General features: G+C 44.9%; 1 protein-coding gene across 1 annotated transcript in view; it reads left to right on the plus strand.

Annotated features, from left to right (window-relative positions):
* GARS1 (glycyl-tRNA synthetase 1) overlaps nucleotides 1-12,231 on the plus strand; it is a 29,022-nt gene extending 16,791 nt beyond the window's left edge. Inside the window, exons 10-17 of the mRNA XM_067291994.1 lie at nucleotides 251-415; nucleotides 3,026-3,133; nucleotides 3,670-3,815; nucleotides 5,632-5,717; nucleotides 8,086-8,195; nucleotides 9,574-9,667; nucleotides 10,428-10,618; nucleotides 11,889-12,231. Of these exons, the coding sequence (XP_067148095.1) occupies nucleotides 251-415; nucleotides 3,026-3,133; nucleotides 3,670-3,815; nucleotides 5,632-5,717; nucleotides 8,086-8,195; nucleotides 9,574-9,667; nucleotides 10,428-10,618; nucleotides 11,889-12,014 (1,026 nt within the window). The 3' untranslated portion in view covers nucleotides 12,015-12,231. The remainder of the gene's footprint in view (nucleotides 1-250; nucleotides 416-3,025; nucleotides 3,134-3,669; nucleotides 3,816-5,631; nucleotides 5,718-8,085; nucleotides 8,196-9,573; nucleotides 9,668-10,427; nucleotides 10,619-11,888) is intronic.
* Nucleotides 12,232-19,662: the final 7,431 nt, after the last annotated feature.

Below are 19,662 nucleotides of genomic sequence, written 5' to 3' on the forward strand. Positions count from 1 at the left end.
GTAGTGATGAGTCCTAGAGTTGTAATAACTTACTGTTTTGTTCAGATGGGGATGCTGACAGTAGCACTAGGTTGATTTGTAAAGATATAATAGTGGGTTTCATGGAAGGCCTAGTAATTTATCACAGACAGCTGCAAGAAGTTCTCTCTGTAATGTGCCAGGTTGTCTGCAGCGCTATGGCAAATCATGGCTTTGCTCCCATGGAAAGTAATGTCCGTGGGTTTTTTCTTCCCTCTTGTTCTCCTTCCAGGGTGTGATCAATAACTCCGTTCTCGGTTACTTCATTGGCAGAATCTACCTCTTCCTTACAAAGGTTGGTGTGTCCCCAGACAAGCTGCGCTTCCGACAGCACATGGAGAATGAGATGGCTCATTATGCCTGTGATTGCTGGGATGCGGAGTCCAAAACATCGTATGTAAGTGGCAAAACAGAGCAACAAATAGCACTTCCTGTCGGATCTGTTGATAGTGCAGGAAGGGCTCTGCTTTATTTCTTGTTTTTTTGTAACTGGTGTTAGCGATGCTGATATTTCTGTCCAGCCCCATGCTGGTACGAACACACTGTGATGGAAATATTCTGAATTAATGAGGGCTTTAAGGGAACAGTTCAGCTCCCCGCAATGGGCTTTTACAAAGCTTGTGAACTGTTTGTGCCTGTTCATAGACTTCATACTAGTTGAATTTAATCTGAAATTAGAAGAAGGCAAGTCCTAGTGCCTTCCAATGACTATAAGCCCTGTAACAGCAGGGGGAAGGATCTATTTTGCTGGAGAGTAGATTCATTTCTGCTAGAATGCTAGCTCTTCCTTTCCTGCTTCTAAACCATGAGAAATGAGGGTTCACTCCTGCCTGCTGAGTCATTAAGACCTTTCCAGTTCAGGCCTTGTTGGGTGCTCTTTTTTTTCTCTTCTCTTGTTGAATGAATTTTGAAGAATGTGTTTTTTCTTTCAGGTGAACCAACAGAAGGTAGTTAGGGGCAAGGCAGACTCTTAGACTAATTTTAGATTTTTCTGGAGAGCTTTCAGCCTCTTCAGTAAGTCTCAGCCAAATTTGTATCAGTTGGGATGATAGTTTCAAAAGAAATGTCTTAGGAGGCATGGTGACTAGCCTCACCAATCGTGAACAGAGGAAGTCATTCCACTCTACAAGGGTATGGGAGCTAATTTTTTGGCTAGAGTCAGAGTTTAAAAAAAAATATATATGGTGGAGAGGATTCGCTCATGTATTCACTCATAATTCATTCATGTAGAGTGAAGCACATGTTCTTCTGCTTGACTAGCCTTTTGAAGAGGTTTGGGATATGCACAGACTTCGGAAAATATCTAAAGAACTCCATACGATCTAATTCCAGTAAAGGATCGAAAGATTGAAGGGATTCTGCTGAGCTCTGTGGGGTTAGACAGTAACATTGCAGAGATCCTTGTGTGCGTAGATGCCATACGAGGTCCCTTTCAAAGTCAGGAAAGTCAAACTGGGAGTGTGCTCAACCCAAAGGTGTCCACACAGAGCACACGTCAAGGCTTCGGATGGTTCAGGCAGCCTTATTAATGGGCAGGAGGAACTTTCTGTGACTTAGGGGTAAGAAGGTTGTGTGTGGTTGAAACATCTGCTGTCTGTCTGGTTTCTTTTTTTTTTTCTCTTAAGGAGCTGAAACATGCTTAGCTCTCTAATGATGTTCCATTACAGCTAGTTAGAGGAATAGCAGTTGGTAAAGTTCTACCAAACTTAAGATTAAAAAAAAAAAAAAAATCTGCAGCTTGGATAGGTGATTTGTCTTCATACAGAAAAGCCCTTTAGAAATGAGTGAAGGAATGGCTTCCTCTGAAAATAGGTAGCTGACTTCCATATGCTCATAACTTCTTCTCCCAGCCAGCTGTTTGGGAGCCAGCCCAAAATAGGCGAGCCATGTGTGGGCTGCACCATGTAAATACGATTAATAAACTTCGCAAGCCTTGTCTTGGATCAGTACAGCACTTACAGAGCAATCTGTCTGACAACCTACACCAGAAGCAGAGACAGCAGTCCCAGGGGCCTGACAAAACTACCTTGTGAGCTAGGTTCAGTCTTTGGTTTGTCACTTAAATCTGATCAAAATTGTTTATACCAACTTGCAGCACTCAGCAGTAAGGAGCTATATACCATTCTTAACGGTTTTAAATCCATTCTATAAAGTTACTATATTCTCTTTTATTCTGTATTTTCTGAGAAATGACTCTACTACCCTATTAGTTAAAAATTCCTCAGGACATTCTGAAACAGCACAGTTTTTCAAGCATAGGAAACTTTTCTGTTTACATACCCTTCCTGATACCCTGTTATATCACCGCCATCTGGAATACCGTATAAACAGGTTCTGGCTGTCTGTTTATCTATGCTGCTGTGACAGAATGAGTAGAGAAAGCCTCTGATGTGCCTTTTTTTTCTGTGGGGTTGCATTTTAGAAAATCCAGCTGGTGGCTGCATTTGTAACACGTGTCGGAAGGCTTCGTAGGTGATTTGTGCACGAATGGTCTTTTGAGATTCTTCCTTGCCATCTATGCTGCCATGCTGAAAGAAGTGCTTCCCTTGCATTTTATCTGCATCTTGTCTATTAGCTTGTAAGCCAGGCTTTTGGCCATTCTGATGTGGCTGGTTGTCAGCTGTCTTTTCCATGCTTGTGGAGAGATGGAGCCCTGAAGGCATGATGTCTTCATGTGCCTACAGTATGTGAGTGATAGGACTCTGTGTTGTGGTCCCAGCCCCAAGCTATTGGCACAGCGCTACGTTCTACCAAGTCGTGGAAAACCTGCCCCTGAGCACAGGCACTGGTTAGATAACTGATCATTTCCTCTGGAAGCAAATGAAATCATTCAAATGAAGGAGCAACTAGTGAGTGAGGGCTGCTTATTGCAACAGAGCTAATTATGTAGAAAAAATAGTCATGGGAGCAGGGAGGGTGGAGGGCTTAGGGGCAGATAAACATATTTGATGGTTAAGTGGGCAAAAAAGAAGCGACTTGGTGAAGGCTTCCCCTTTTGTTTTTTCAGGGTTGGATTGAGATCGTTGGCTGTGCTGATCGTTCCTGCTATGACCTCTCCTGCCATGCCCGAGCCACCAAAGTTCCTCTTATAGCTGAAAAGCCTCTCAAAGAACCTATATCCTTTCAAAATAAACCAGATTCAGTGAGATGTGATTTGTTAGTGAGGTGTCCTGAAGGGCTGTGCAGCTCTATCTAAATTTAAGTCTATACATTTGAACAGGAAAACCTTGAGCTACAGATCAGCTTGACTTTGGGGGGGAACCTGCAAAGAGTGGGTGGGTAATTTTACTCAGGTGGGCAAAGTAAAGCATAAGGAGAAGTACTGTTCTGCTTGGTTTTCTGGCTTAATGCTGTGCTCTGTTTTGACTGCGAAGCATAGTTTAAATATGACTATGGAGTTACTACGCCAGGTTACTCCATGTCATTTTGTGATTCTGCTGCTAGCTGTACCTAAAAAGATATACGCTTTCAGAATTCGTGACCGTTTGTCCTTCAGTACTTTTTGTTTTCTTCCCTTCTCTTGGAGGGAAGTTCCTTAAGCCAGAAGTAGCAGAGGAGATGTTTTTTTATGTTGGGTAGCAGTTAGCTTTGACATAACAAAAGAAGCAGGCTGTGCATTCTGTGATCTGAAACTCCTTAACTTCCTCATACAAAACAGTCAACATTGTTCAGTTTGAGGCAAATAAGGGAGCCATTGGCAAAGCTTATAAGAAGGACGCAAAAGTGGTGATGGAATACCTTTCCATGTGTGATGAGTGTTACATCACTGAGATGGAGCAGCTGCTGAACGAGAAAGGGTGAGCTGGCTGCGTGTGCCTGGTGGCCTTCTCTGTCACTTCTGACAAGGTTCCCAAAGTGCTGCTTGATTAATCTGAGCCTCCTGAAACCACCGTCCTCGTGACAGTAGGCCGGATGGATCATCTGCAATGTTTTAATGCTGTCCCTTCCGCCAAGTCATTGCTGGTCATCCATCAACATACAGTTAGGTGCAAACATCAGATATGCGTCCATAGTATTCACATATATGTTTATTTGCATGTGAATGAAGTTCTGGCATTTCTTGGCAAGCTGGCTTTAGTGCAGTTAATCCGTAGAAGACATAGACTCAATGAAATGGTGTTTTCAATGAAGAAAGTGTTTACTAGTTTTCCAAAACTGGTTTGAGAGTTGGCCAGGGCTAGCAGATGGTTTTGAAGTTTATTTTAAAATAAAATGAATAGTTCTGTGAGTGATGGAATTTAAGAACAAGTTATATAGAAACCAGAGCTTGAGTGTGTATTCTCCAGTGTTTGGTGATATAATTTAGCACTTGATACAGTTTTTCCTTCATCAGGGCACCAGTTTGTGCATCTTTCCTCTGCCTGTCTGCCTGTATTCATGACACATGTAGGAACATCAAATGTTAAGAGATCTCAACAGTTGTCAAATTCAGCTGAAGAAGGCCATCAGCTTTATATGTTACAGGAAGAGCTGATGGGAAGTGCAATTATTTAAAAAGTAAACCCCATTTCCTTGAAAAGAAAACACCCAAAACCTTAACTGGAAATGACTCATGTCCAGTATTAGCTGGCTCACCAGTAGGTTGTGACTACTTCATATTTTAAAAGGTTAGTTTGTGCAGAAACTGAATTCAGGGCTATGAGAGCTGAACGGCACAACATGACTTGGAGATGATGGACAGAAAAGTATCTAATTAGCTGTGCAGGCTGAGGAACTAGGATTCCTTCCCAGCCTAATTAAGCAAAAGATCCCTAAGTTTAGCTAGGCTCTTTGCAAAGAAATAAATGAAAACAATTGCTACTGTGCTGCTTGAAATGGATTGCATATGATAACTATTATTTAAATTCAACATCTTGTTATAGCTGTGTTCACAATATCAGTGTGTCAGACCTACCTTTTGTGTGATAAAGTTTGTGTAAATCCATTATGCAAAGAACTTGGATTTATGCTACAGGAGCAATTTTCTATTAGGACTCCTGATAATAAAAACATTTGCTTCCCGTAAGCAGGATAGATCATTACAGCTTTAATTCTCCTGAGTAAGGAGAATGTGCCAGTTGTAAGTTAATAAAAGAGCAAGAGATAGAAGTTAGAGGATAATAAGTAATATCAAAAGCTCTAGAAATAGGCAAAAAAAAAGACTGCACCCCCACTCATTTAGAAAATATACTGATATGTTTATTTTCCCCTCTCTTTGGAACCTGTGAAAATATAGGGTACTTTCTGACAACTCAGTTTTCGTAAGAAGTTTGTGCGTTGGATGAGATGTACAGTCTGCAGCAAATGCCTGTTTCATGTGCTTTGATTTTTGTTTTTTCTTTTGGTGTATATACTTCATCCTGAGATATTTTCTTTTCCTAATTGAGTTTGCTTCAGGCTGTTAACCACATCTAAGTTCACTGGGATTATGAAAATTGTTACTTTTAATTTTTATGTAGTAATTTTATTATTAATGTAAACTTTCAGTGGTATGCCCCGTTTCTTCCTTTGATCTTTGAGATTTGCCCTGTCTTCTATCTTCCTACTCTTAAAGTCAACAACAGATGCAATTTATGAACTGTAACATGTTTGTTTATCGCTGTAGCTTTTAAATCACTTCTTTTTCCTTTGCAGGGAATTCACTGTTGAAACTGAAGGGAAAACTTTTAAATTAACAAAGGACATGGTTACTGTGAAGAGATTTCAGAAAACATTACATGGTAAATTTTTATTTTTTTTGCTGTTTGATCATCAAAGGTAAGAGGCAGATCAGGATACACTTTGAATGTGGACTCTATTAGTTGCACTGTACTGTTACTATTGTACTGTGGCACAGGAAAAATGCCAAATGTTATTTCCTTGAAATTCAGCAAATTTACCAAATTAGAAAGCTTTTGCACAGCAGTTGGATTTCAGTGACTATTGATGCAGGCCTGCCTGCCTGCTTTTTGCCTAGTCTGTTCAGTAACTGCTTTAACAGACTCTGGTCTCCGTAGTCTTCGTGCTGCTTCAGTTCATATTCTGGGATTTGTAAGGGTCCCGCATGGTGCTAAGAACCAGCTGCCGTGGTTGATGGAGAACCTGGGGAGGGTGCACCAGCTTTGGGAGCTTGATTTTTTCAATCCCACTGCAGTGCAGCAAATGGGCCGTGGCAGAGCCTGTTGCTGGGGCACATCTCTGTACTCACAGCTCCCATTTTGACCCTGCTGCGCGGAGCCAGGGCTTCCGGCATCAGCCAGCTCGCCGGGCTGCCGTGCTGAGCGGACTCTTTAAGCTGACAAGTCCAGTCAATTCCTCTGGTGTTCGATAATTGCATCAGTTTCAATCAGTGACTGCCGGAGCTCCCTGCCTCTCCGCAGAGCTTTTGCCCTGATTTGGGAAATGGGCTTGAAGGTGATTTTTTTTCAAAGTGCACAAACTGTAATTCCTCAAAGAAGCCTTGTCTTTCCAGTGAGCTCTGTAAGAGCCTCATCCCTGCTCATTTGGGAAATCTTTCACAGAGCTAGAGACTAAGGTAGATTTTCCCCCAGTTCATACTGTAACTAGTGGATCGTCCTGCTCTAGGCTGGGAACATGACAGGAAGGAACAGAGCAACTCGTAGCATATACAGACTGTATTTGTTCTTGCAGCTGTGTCTTTGAAATGTCCAGGTGTCTTTCAGCCAGCACGTGCTGAGGCTGTGTCAGGCTTTGCCTCATCACAGCTTCAGAGAAGGACTCAGAGTTGTAACTGCTACTGATTCTAGTATTGCAGGTAGACAGCAAGCAGAATCCCAGTTGCTGGTTTTACTTTAAATTGGTGCAGGTGAGCAGTTTGGCTGCTCGCTCCACCAGGAGGCAAACCTTATGAATTCCCTCTCTCTTGTCCTTTTGCGTTGAAGGATCTGCGGCCATGACTTAGCGGTGCAAAGTAAAAGTGGAACAGAGCTTATGGAAGAAACAGTTGTTTGTTGCTCTGAAAGGATTGTTATAGCTCACCCAGTTTACTGCTCTGTGTTCTCTGGTTTTCAGTGGACATTTATTTCAACTAGTGCTTGAAAACTGTCAGTGCACAAAAAAGGTTATTCCTTTGGAAACAAAGTTACACCCCAAATTAGGTGCTTAATTGAGAGGGCAATAGGCACATAGAATGGCAGACAAGTCAGGGTGCAGTGCTGGAGGATTGGATCCCCCCCCACCCTTGATTTTTCAAAAGCAGCTGATGCCTGTAATTGTTGCTCTTCCAGTTGTTTTTCTAAAAAGCTGCACTGTCTTCTGAGCAGGGCAGCTGTCAACTGTGCTCCTGTCATGCTAGGAGGGGGAGAAGGAGGAAAAAGCCTCTTTGACAGATTTGTGGCAAAGACTGTAGAGAGTGATGGGTGTATAATAATGTAGCACATTGCATCTTCTGAGAGATTTGCAAACTAACGATCCTCGTTCTTTCCCCCTCTCGTGGTATGTTGAGGGGGTGGAGAACGGGGAGGGGAACAGCGTTGCAGCAGGTAGCTGAATGACTCACTCGAGAATGCAGAGGAGTCTTGGGTGGAATTTGGGTTGGGTCTGAAGCTCCACGCTTCTCTGCTCACAGTGATGGACACAGAGGCTGCATCTGTCCATTAAACTGAAGAGGGCCAGGGCTTGAGCGTGACCCTGCGATCATCCAGGCTGTTTAGCTGTTAGCGTATGCCCTGGCACAGTTTCCATCCATGCCAAATAGCACTCTGCCAGACAACACCTGGGCATAGTTTGTGGCTTGGCATGGAGCAGGGACCATTCCCAGTAACCGCTGTGGATGAGGCCTCCCTGTTCTGATCTGGAGGAGGGTTTATCTGTGTGGACGCAAGCTGTACTGTGCTGTTTGCTCTCAGGGCCAGGGAAGGGGCCCTGACTTGTTATTTACAGCCTTGATATAGGCTGTACATGGATTAAGTCCAAAACTCTTCTTCAAATATTTGTATTTAGAGCAGAAATGTTTTAACCTTTTCTTTTTATGTGCTCAGCTTCATTAAATCCAGAATTCCTGCGCAGAAGAGCAACTTTTGTAAGCACTTTTTTTTTTTTTAATATAAATTCTTCTTTAACCGTGATGTGGGCTCTCTTGTGTTTCAGTGGAAGAAATCACCCCAAATGTAATTGAACCCTCATTCGGAATTGGGAGGATCATGTACACAGTGTTTGAACACACATTCCAAATCCGAGAAGGAGATGAGCAGAGAACGGTGAGCTTTCCTGTGGCTGGGTCTCAGCTTAAAACCAGCTGCAAACATTTGACTTTCCCTAACATCCAGAGGACAGGCTAAAATAAGACCGCACAATGCACAGTAGAGATGGGAAAACGCAGACGGGCTGTTGAACTGCTGTTCTTGCCAACGTGCGTGTCAGTTATACACGTGCACTGAGAGCGTTCTGGGGTTGTATGCACATGAGACTCTTACTGTATCGCTTGCAAGGGGCAGGAAATTCCTCCTTCTGATTTCTCACTTGGCAGTGTCCTGTCGCTTGGAGAAAGGCAAATCTTCAGTGTTTTATTTCCTCTTTGCTTCTTGTCCTGGAGCCATAGTTCTGTGCAGCCAAATGGGCTGTTTCCTCAGTGCCCTCCTCCTCCCCCATTCAACCTCTCATTCTGGACACCCCTAAAACCTTGGCCTAAAGCTCCACTGTAGCAGGGGTTGGAAGGAAATGCATGTTACGTATAGACCACCAGGCTGATCCACTCAGGACCCCTCTGAACCATTGCCGGTGGCCCATGGGAAGCTGGCTGTGAACTTCATGCTCGTTCCTGTTCGTTGCTTCTGGCTGCTGGACTGTGTTTACAGAAACTAAAAATAATATTGCTTCCTCGTATCTGTGGGTGCCACAGGGTGTGATACAGTTATGGGGTGACAGTATTCAGGAGCTCACAGTTAGGATACGTTTGACTTTTAGTCACAAACTGCTAGCGTATTGGACTGTGAGCTTTTTACTCTTTCTCTGTCTTCTAGTACCCATTTACTTTGTGCAGAGCCTGGGCTGCTCTATATTGTGGTACATCTAATTTGCATTACTTCTGTACCCTTATAAGTCTTGCTGATTGTAAGAGCCAGGAAGAAACGTTTTCCGCTTTTGGCACTTTTTTTGTTTCTGTGGGTGCGACTGGTGGGAGAGTTGTGAAGGCCTTTCTGAACTGCATAAACTCCCTGTGTGTGCTGGGTCCCTGCTGGAATCAAGCAGGGAACGGCAGTACAGTTGTAAGAACTCTTCCCTTTAAACTGTTTATAAAATCTCCTAGAAAATCCCATCTACCCTTCATTTTCCTGTTAGTCAAATGAAGCTCGCTTTTCCAGGGAGGGCTCTGGCAGACCTCTCTGTTGGTAGGAGGTAACGTTTGGCTGGCGGGAGTGAGGGGGGAGTGGAGTGCGGCTGGAGTAAATGAATCTTGCTCCAGCAGTGTGAGGTGTTACCGCTGGAGCCCTGCGTGCTAATGCTTTACAGATCAGCTACGCCACTGGTGCAGTCACCCTGCCTCCAACCTCAGTCAAAGCTTATTTTAGCCTAAGAATCTGGCCTAACTGTTAAACTTGAATTTATTTGTATTCTTTTTTTTTTTTTTTCCTTTAGTTCTTCAGCTTCCCAGCTGTTGTAGCACCGTTCAAGTGCTCTGTTCTTCCTCTGAGCCAGAATCAGGAATTCATGCCTTTTGTCAAGGAATTATGTAAGTGAGAAACAGTACAGCGGGTCTTGTGGGAATGTGCACTGGAAAGATAAGTTTCTTTCCCAGTGCTATAGGAAGAGACCAGCATTAGGATCACGTGACTCTCATGTGAAAAGGAGAGACACCAAACTAAAACAGCTGAGTTAGTTGAAATCCATGAGCTTTGCGTATGTATCAAACTCTTCAGCCTAGCCACAAGAAAAACCCAGCTCCCTGCTCTTCCCTGTGTTGGTTTGCAGTGTTAAAGCCATTTGCTTTTTTACTTCCATTTCAAAAAGAAACTTTCCCTTCAGCCTGAGAGAGGCTGTCAGAAGCAATGCTTCGTTTATTAATTTTTTGAAAATTCTAGTTCCCTCAGTTCTCTTAGCTGTTGCTGGTCACCTAATTTTTGAATCAGTCGCAGACCTGCTGAACCTCCAAGCACTCTATCAAAATTCCCGAGAATGACCATCTAAAAGTGAATACGTAAAGGATAGGAATGTTGACTGCATGTCAGGCAATGGCGTTTGCTGCCTACAACTGGTTCTGCTTGGGATCTTGTTTCCCTGTGACAAGTGTTCCCGAGTTAAAGCAGAGAGTTGTGGGACTATAATGACAGGTGTGATGATGACCTTGCAGCTAAAGGCTGGAGGAGCATCAAGCCTGTGTCTGGGGAGAGTTGTCCCAGTGCCATGAGGATGTGGGAGGCCTCTGTTGGGATCGTGCTGCCTCCGGAGTTTGTAATGAGTCCTGGTGATTCTCCCCTCTCCGCTTTTTGCAGCCGAAGCACTCACCAGGAACGGAATCTCTCACAAGGTGGATGATTCCTCTGGGTCCATCGGCCGGCGCTATGCCAGGACCGACGAGGTCGGCGTGGCCTTCGGGATCACGATTGACTTTGACACTGTTAACCGGACGCCTCACACCGCCACCCTGAGAGACCGCGACTCCATGCGCCAGATCCGAGCTGAGGTAAAGAACAGGCAGACGGGTCTTGCTGTTGACAGTGCCAAGCCTGTTCCCGAGGGGTTGGTGAGGGGAAAACTTCAGCTGCTCTGTCTGATCCAGCAACAGTTCTGGTCTCTGTGGGAGCTGCCCTTAGCTCTCATGGGCAATTCAGCTATTCCCAGAAATCCCCAAGGAAGAGATATTGGTCAAACAGAAGATGCTGGCCCTGCTGCTGAAGTGAGAAGAGACTTTAATTTCCCTAGGATGCAGAGGTGTTGAAAGCTATTCTTTGAGTTGATCGCACTGCTTTTAGAGTGCCACTTTCCCAGTGAAGGTTGCTGAGTAAATGCAGTTGCTTGGCTGTGTCTGGCTGGTGCCTGCAGATTCAGAACAACTGTGGCCGCTACAGTCTGGCTGACAGAGCACAGGACAAACGACTCCTCACAGCTTGCTTCTTGCCAGTGTTGCCCATGCACCTGTGAAGTTTGGGAACCATTGCCCTAGAGCAGTGCTTGTCCTAAGCACACCCTGCTAGGACAGCCATGATGCAGAGACTCGAATGGCAGGTTGCCCTGCGGAGGTCTCATTCCCTGTGAGCAAAAGCTGCGCAGAGCAGTGGATGTGCAGTCTTGGCACCTCTGTCGTGCCCTTCCCTGGCCCCCACCGGGAACCCATTTTGTTCCTGTAGAGGCAGGAGTTGGTGCTGATCTGCAAGGCCGGATTGTTCTAGCTCTTCTCTGTACAGAAGTACCTGTACTGTTTGGGGCTGCTGAGCTAGCCATGGGATCAGTTCAGTGTAACAAGCAGAATCAGTATCTGAGAGTCTTCTGTTTTCTGAGAGTGTCATAGTTTTTCTAGTTGATCCTTCCCACTGTGGCAGTGCACTATTAGTAGCAAAGAAAAAAACAATTGGCAGCTCCTTCTGTGCTAATCTTATGGTTAATAGGACCTGGCTAAATCCTGGCTTGCAGCATCTTTTGGATGTGTGTATTTTTTCCTTCCCTTGCAAACCTGTAACATAATATTATTAGGGACCAACCTGGTTGTGTTCCATCAGAGTGATAATTGCATTTTCATAGTGGGTCACCCCGAATAACTGAGCAGCCTTTGCTGAGATGGCACACTGTTTAAAGATTTCCTATTAGTTAATGCTTTTTCTTACCAAAAATGATCTTGCAGGAAGATATGATCTTGTCACCTGCTGTAAAAATTACCCATATTCCCTAAGTATCCACCAGAACAAATTGATTTTGATGACCTCTTGTTACATATGTCTTTGTGACTTTGTCTGCAGATCTCTGAACTTCCTGCCATCATTCGTGACCTGGCGAACGGTTACCTAACTTGGGCTGACGTTGAGGCAAAGTATCCACAGTTTGAGGGACAAGAGACTGGCAAAAAGGACACAATAGAGGAATAAAGAAAAGGACCTGAAGTAAAACCCCATCAAATGTCCACTTTTTACTGTTCATGTTAATATGAAATAAAATTATCATGTATTATTCAAAGCTGCATTGTTTGTGCACACAGGGACTATTTGGTTTTTTTTTCCTCAATTGCTGCCCAAATTGAACTTTAAAAACTGAAATAATTGCAGTCCAAGTTAAAGGTGTTATGAATAAAAACGCCATTATATATGCCTGCTTCTCTGTGTTCATGCAGCCTTGTACTTTCTCCAGAAACATCTTTTTTTCCTGCTGGCTGTGACTATGGGTGTTACTGGTTATTGCAGCCCCTCAAGAAGGCAGAGCCTATGACCTGGGTTCAGATTGCCTTGGACCCTTGTACATGATAGTATTAGTTGCTTGGCCTCATATTCATGAAGGGATGATCAGGGCGTCATTCCTCCTCTCGCCATTGCTTAGCGGCCCAATCACCCACTGTAAGACAAAGGTTTAGCACTTTCTTTTTCCTGCTGGTATTTAATTTCTGTTTCTGCAGTATTAGGAGTATTTGCATGCAGGAGGAGGGAGAGAGGGTTGAAAGTCCTGTCCCAGCTCTTGCTCGTTTGGCGTGGTTGGTTTGCTTGGCTGAGGGAGCAAGCAGCTGTGAGTATGGAGAGGAGGAGCCCTAGCAGGGTCATTTTTTTTTCCAGTAAATGTCTCCTGGCAGCAAGGACTGAACCTAGAGAAAGCCCTAATCAGGAAGGAAGGGAGCCAGGTATGCTTTGCCTTCCCTGTGCACTGGAGGAATTCAAACTTGTGTGCTGTCAGAGTGCCCTACTGCAGGGACAGTGGCTGGAGGTGGGAATGACACCTTTGTGTCATTTCTTCTCAGCCTGCTCAGAGGTCTTCAAGCCCTTGGCAAGGTCTCTGATCCTGGCATAGCAGGGTTTTCCATCCCTGGGGCGCGAAAGCTCTGTTTCAAGAGGCTAGGGAAGCACCTTGCTCTTGGAGTTGTTGACAGAAAGTAGTTGGGAGCATGGTTTAGCGCTGCTGGAGCAAGAGAGGTGCTTCTGAACTGCGGGGTTCCCTGCTGTCATCACTGCTAATTGTTGTATTTGAGCCAGTCACTTTGGGGAGCCTCTTGGTGTAGCTTGTAAGGGAACAGCAGCTCTTGCTAGGCAGCTAGGTGTCCTTAGCCATCCAGAGCACAGACAAACCTCACAAGACATGGGCTTTACAAAAAGATATAATTAGTGCAAAGATATCAGCTTTCCTTTAGGTTTAAGACAGTTGCTTGAAGATAGGCAAGAAAGCATGAACCCTAAGCAGCGTGCAGGCCAACAAAAAGGACAGGTATTTTTCTCAAAGCTCATGACATTCAGGCTGCCCTTGTGATTTGGTGGTTGAGTCAATGTTTGGTTGTTGAGATCTGATTCTTTGAACCTTGAGGGCTGGATGTCATGCTACAACCAGCACTGGGACCCCCATGCTAAGTGCTGTATGTACACCTAAACCCTGTTCTCTCCCCTGATACTTGAGCTTGTGCCTGATGTATTAGGAGCCCATTCACAGCCTTTGCCTTGCTCTGTGGCTCCTGTGCTGGATGTTGCTGACAAGGTCTCTTGCTGTCCATCATGTTGTGGGCTGGGACAGCAGGCATGGTGCTTCTTCAAGCAACCTTCTGCCATGACCTCTGCTTCCCATGTGCTTGCAGGCCAGCTCCCAGGAGCGATTCCTACAGGGCAGTAATTTACATTACTTTCTGCCTGAGCACAGAACTATTGCTGTGTGGTTGCAGGGGGAGCCAAGCTGAAAGTTGTTCCACTGGCTGAAGTCTTCAACACATTTGCAAGAGTTGTGTTCTTTAAAATGTGACTGGAGACAATGCTGTACCATGAAATCAGATGCTAACCCAGGAGCTTATGGCTAAAATACTACTAATAAAAAATTCCTCTGCATTGCAGGGTATTAGATATTAAGAAAATCCATGTTCTTGAGGTCTGATCAGATAGCCTCATAACATCCCCAAATTCACAGAGGGGAGAAGCAAAGCTGATGTTTGCATGGAAAGTGTTCAGCACAGCTAAATTCTGACCTGAGTAGCTTAGCTGCAGGTTGCAATTCACCTGTGTGAACTTGCTGGTTGTTCCCTGATAAGTAAATCTGATGGCTGATGTCGGCTTGGGCCCTGGTGTGGAAGAGACATCTGCCTCTCCTGGCACTGTTAGCTGCAGGTTCATAAGCCTCTTCAGAGCAGCTTTAGCTGTTAGACCCTTGCATAAGCTGGTCTTAGATTCAACAAGCAAAGGCTTTTAAAAAAGGAATACAAAAGAGGATGAGGGAAAACAGATTGATCTACGTGACAGGAAACTGCTTTCTCTGCACTAGCTGCTGCTACCTCCTCCAGACTGGCAGGCAAACAGTAACTAGTGAATGTTTCTGAGTAATTTCCTTTAGTTTCATTTAAACCTCTGCAGGAGTAGATGGTTCAGGGGCTTTGGAGAGGGAGGGGGGAGACAGGCACTCGGAGTGAGGGGGGTGATTCACCTAATGGATCCATCCCCGTAATTCAGTTTCCTTTGTTTTGTTTTGCTGGGCTTGTTTGCATGAATTCACGCTGGTGGTGATGGGAGACATTCAGACATGGCCAGGCAGAGCAGCAGAGGTGGAGGGCAGCCCTTCATCTTATTTAGCCGAGAAGCACTGCTTTATTTGGAACTGTCACTGCTTTCAAATGTCCTTTTCCTCCCTCCTTCCTTCCCCAAACTGCATCCTTGAGTTTGGCAGTTTTATGGTTCTGTTGAGCACTTAAAAGGGTCTAATGGAAAGAGGAGGTTGACCTCAAGCGGGGTGAATGTGCCAGGGTGTTTCTTTGGCTGTGGGCAGATCCTGTCCTCACCACACGTTTCCATGCTTGCTGGATCCTTGTGCTTTTGTGTCTCCCACCATGCTGTTGCCTCAGGTACCTTTGAAGTGATGGTGGAAGTCATCGACGTGGATCTGTGCTAGGAGGCTCTTTTAGCCTCAGTTTCCCCTGTGCTGGGGTTAAGGAGAGTTACCATCTTTGGCAAATGCTCTGAGATGCACAGAGCTAAATGTAATTAATGAAGCCTAGTTCTTACTTGGAGGAAAACATGGACTAGAAAACCCAAGCTCAGACCCAGTCACTCCCACACATTCCTGCTGTCCACCATTGCAATTCGAGCAGTGGTTGGAGACTGGGGGCAGTTCCTCTCTGTCCCCTGCTGCTTACCATCCTTCCAGCTTTCTTGAAAAAGGTAATTAACTCTCACACACACCCCTCTAGATTTTTGCATTGCTCCCGTTTCAGCGGGAGAGAGATGGGAAGTGCTGGGCAGACGGGGTTTCCTGGCTGGTGTGCTTTGCAGGCCACCAACCCTCACGCTTCATGAGCCACATCCTGCTCCATTCAAAGTCATGTCCAAACTTTAGCCCGTAGCCCACGGTGTCAGCATGGTGTATAGACTCACAGCCCTTCTCAAACACCGGAGGAAGAAATCCCCTACACCTACCAACAAATCGTTTTGCCATCAGACTTAAATCCCACTTTGTCTTTCCTATCTGCCAGCAGCCCCACGGCAATCGATGCCCTATCATAAGCATCAGAAGTTAATAACCACTGTCAGCAAATGTGGCAGTAAAATTTCCTTAATGCAAGAACAGATGCAAGTTTGGAGGCACGACTGGGAAACCATCACCAGAAACTAATTAGACAGCAAATTGCATCTTGACTTCTCTGCTTGTCTTCAAAGGGGAGTGTTTAACCACGCAGGTAAGCCCCATGTGTGGTTTGTAGTTATAGATCTTGTTGTTTAAGAAACAAATAAGTCCTGGAATCAGCCGCACTATTAAATTAGTTCAAGTGGAGACCTGACCAGCGCTGGCCACAAATTAGGTGTTCCTGCCACTTCAGAGAGCTGGGCAAAGGATGAGAACGTTTTTGGAGGAGATGAAATCTGGAGCTCTACCAGACAGATGTCGACTGTGCAGTACTGGAGACAAGGAGACAGCTGCCCGGGGCCCTGCACAGCACCATGAGGAAGCAGAGCTTCTCATTGCCTTTCCTTAGTTCATAGCCTGTGTCACTGTGAGATGTAGCCCACTAAACACGTGTGGTCTTGTCCTGACTAATGTGTACGTGATTTGCAAAAAAGATGCTCACTCACCTGTATCTCAAAAATTTAAGCAAACAAATAAAAAAGCTGGGACATGTCTGAGGACATGTTTAAGTAAGACTTTCACGGCTCTTTTCACCCTGATCGTCCTGGTGCTCTGGCAATGCAGAGTAGCTATCTGACAGGCTAAACTGGTATTTTGGCTGATTCCTGGTTGCTGGGAGCTGCACCTATCTGCCAGCAGGTGCCAAATAACCGGGTGCTGTAACTTTGACTGGCACTAGATCATCCAGCAATCCGCGGTCTGCTTTGACAGGGTTTACAAAAACCATAGCTCGAAAGAGACTGTCTATTGCCACTCTTAAACTCACCCTGCAAGGGCTCTGCCCTTTGCTCGCTCAGCGTGCGGGCCTGGCCAGCCAGTGCAAGGTCGAACGCTGCTGAACAGGGTGCACCCGTCAGCATGCAGCACCCGCTCCCAGAAGAGGGTGCTGTCAGGCAGAAAATAGCAAGTGCTGGGAAATTTAGACACTGAAACTGTGTGGTTTATTTTTAACTCTTGCTTTTTTAACTCTTGCTCTTAACTTTTTATCTCCAGCACGGCATTGCTCTAATGCTCTTTATTCATTCAATGGCTGAAAACACTATTGCCACCCAGATTTTAATTTAAATGAGACAGCTGTCCCAAGAACGTCTTAGAAATGTAATTCATTTTCAGAGTTGCACATAGGCTGGGGAGTAAGTCTGAAGTTTGGATTTCCCCAGTGAGCTCATGAACAGCCTGGAGTGGGGGGGAACCATCTGATTAAACGCAATGTTTACAGCAAGGATAGCTGTAGCCTCCTGAGCAGCCTCTAATCGGTGGAGTTTGGGACACGATTTCCCTCAGTCTTAAGTGGACATTGTAAACAGGTACCACCAAATAGCCTGTTTCTGCCCACTGGTGGAGGGTAACACCAGAGAGAGGAGTTCAGCCGTCTGCATTGACACGGCGGATGGAGGCGAACCTTGCCTAGCCTGTTTATTGCAAAAATCCCCAAACGCGACAGGCTAATAAAGAAGGCTGAGCACGAAGGGCTTGTCCTAACAAGGAGAGATCCAGTAGATGTACTTTGGAAATTCAGCTTAAACCTTTTTGATTCCTATCTTTGCTGTGACCCACAATTCACCCTCTGCGCCGGCTCGGGAGAGTTAAGTATTTATAAGCAGGGGCTGCTGAATCTCAATCTAACTCTGCGTCACTCTGCTGCACTCATTTCCATGTTCATATCCCAGCCGATCATGTAGCGCTCCGCTTTCTGCTGTAATCTGCAGATATCTCCCCTGCAAGTGGATGGGAGAACATTGCTCATTCATTTCACAAAGCCACGAAAAAATGAAAAGCACTGGCAAATCCAATTTGTCCTTTCTGAGTGAGTGTCTCGCGGGCTCTAGCTCTGGATTTATGTGCCACTAAAGGTCATTCCCACTTTTAGGAAGTACATGAAGGAGTTGAGTAGAAGATAACAGCTCATGTTCTCTGCTAATGCAAGAACTAGGGAACGTTAAATAAAACTGGCAGGTGACACGTTCAATATAACCTACAAATGGAAAGTATTCAGAGGAGAGATCACTGTATATTTGTGCTGTTCTTCTCTTTCTTATGCATCTCCTGACGGCCACTGTCTGATCTGTGAAGTACCCAGGGAGCGTTTGGGAGACAAAGGAAGAACCAAAGTCATGGCTGGTTTTCTGTTTTCTGTTTTCCCATCATTTAGCACAAAGATTGACTCACATAAGCTGAAGGCATCTCTGCCCACTTTTAATTGATGCAGTGGTAAGAGCAGCATTTAAGACAATTGATTTGTAATCAGGTTAAACAAAGGCTGCTTCTGTGTTCGCACCAGGCTTCTAAGCCTTCATTTATAAAAGGAGAAGAAAATGCAGCTGCTTTGGGGGGGGTAGTTTTACTGAATAACTGTTCATAAGAAGGTTGAGGAATCCTCAGAACCAGTTTCCAAAAAGCCAAAGAAAAGAAAGCTTATCATGTATTCTTCGTTTTGCTTTTCATCTCAGGAACAGAGCAAAGCTCTGCTCTTTCTTCAAGGGCCTCGTGTTAGTAAAAGGGATATTTACATGGTTCGGTGTTGCAGCACTGAACAGGAGCCAGAGAACAAGGATCCCTGAACCTTTCAGAGGTAAATAATTTTATAATTCTGAGCTGCAGTTTCCTCCAGTATCGGGTGTGTATAGCAATATTGTTGCCTTTATGGGTCCCTAAAACCAAGTGGTGAGGCTGAGTTCAGCGTCTGATGGATATATACCCTTCCACTAACCCAGCAGAGCCTGGCTGAGGCCTTGAGACTGTTTGCATTCGTCCTACAGGCAGTTCCTAACTGCACCATTTTCAGAAGACGGAGATGTAAGCAGCAGTCTGGTTTCCCCTTTGTCATCTCTCTCCCCTCTGATGAGAAGCCCGTCAGTAATTTTCCAAATCCTGCAAACCCATCTGCAAAAATATAACAATGAAAAGAAAAGCTCACCGATTGAATTTTCTGCCTCTTGTGGGAGATCAGATATGAAATAATAAATAATATATTATATCCTCCAGGCAAAACCCTGCTGGTCACTAATACCTACAGATTAGTTGTACTAATCCAGTGTGATCAAGAAGAGATGACTGTCTACTTGGCACTATTTTGGTCTCTCGTTTATGAAACTCCATCTCCATGTTTGAAAGAAAAGTCTTTACATAACCGTAATCACTCAGATAAGAAGAGGACTAAACTGTCCCAAAACATTTTATCTTCTGCACAGACGCTGCCTATGAATTTTGACTTGATTAAATGACATGGCAACGTAATATTTTGTTCTGAATAACAAATGTTCCTCTGTAGGAGGGAAGGAGCAAGCCTGCTCTCTTAACCGGCTATTTGGTGCAAAACAAAAATGGGGATTGATGGAGGTGGAGGTCAAACAATCCAGAAGTTCACCTGGCTGGTGAGGAGAGCTCCAAAAATGACTTAGAGACGTTGGACCGAAACATCCCATTGCATTACCAAGTGACCTGGATCTAGTTCAGAGAGGTCCTCAAACATCTAGCCCACGTGCCATCACGAAGCGCAGAGTATTTCTCAGCACCTCGTTAGCTAAATTAAGATCTGTGGCAAGCCGTAGGAAGGCAACAGGACAGCCTGGGGACCAGTGTCTTAGGTCATTGCATGAGAGAGAATTTGTTAAATAAACATTCAGCATCTTTTCCATCACATCCACCTCCTGCTTCTTAAAAAACTGTCACCTTGTAACATAGCCAGAACACAGTCATGTCCCAGGAAACACAACACTGGGCTGGCACAGAGAAGTGCAGTTTTAGGACGCTTATGATGCAACATGGGAGTTCAACCTGATCTAACATGTTCCTAGGAGTCCTTGCACTGTGCCAGTCCCTGGAGAGCTTATTACAGCTAACAAAAAAGGCCTTTCTCGTTTTCCTGTCCTGCTGTTCCTTCCCCATCGATGATCATCTGCTTGTAAAATCATGGTCATTTACAAAAGTAGCAATCTGAGG

Source organism: Apteryx mantelli, chromosome 2 (assembly GCF_036417845.1).
Source record: "Apteryx mantelli isolate bAptMan1 chromosome 2, bAptMan1.hap1, whole genome shotgun sequence".
Lineage (NCBI taxonomy): Eukaryota > Metazoa > Chordata > Aves > Apterygiformes > Apterygidae > Apteryx > Apteryx mantelli.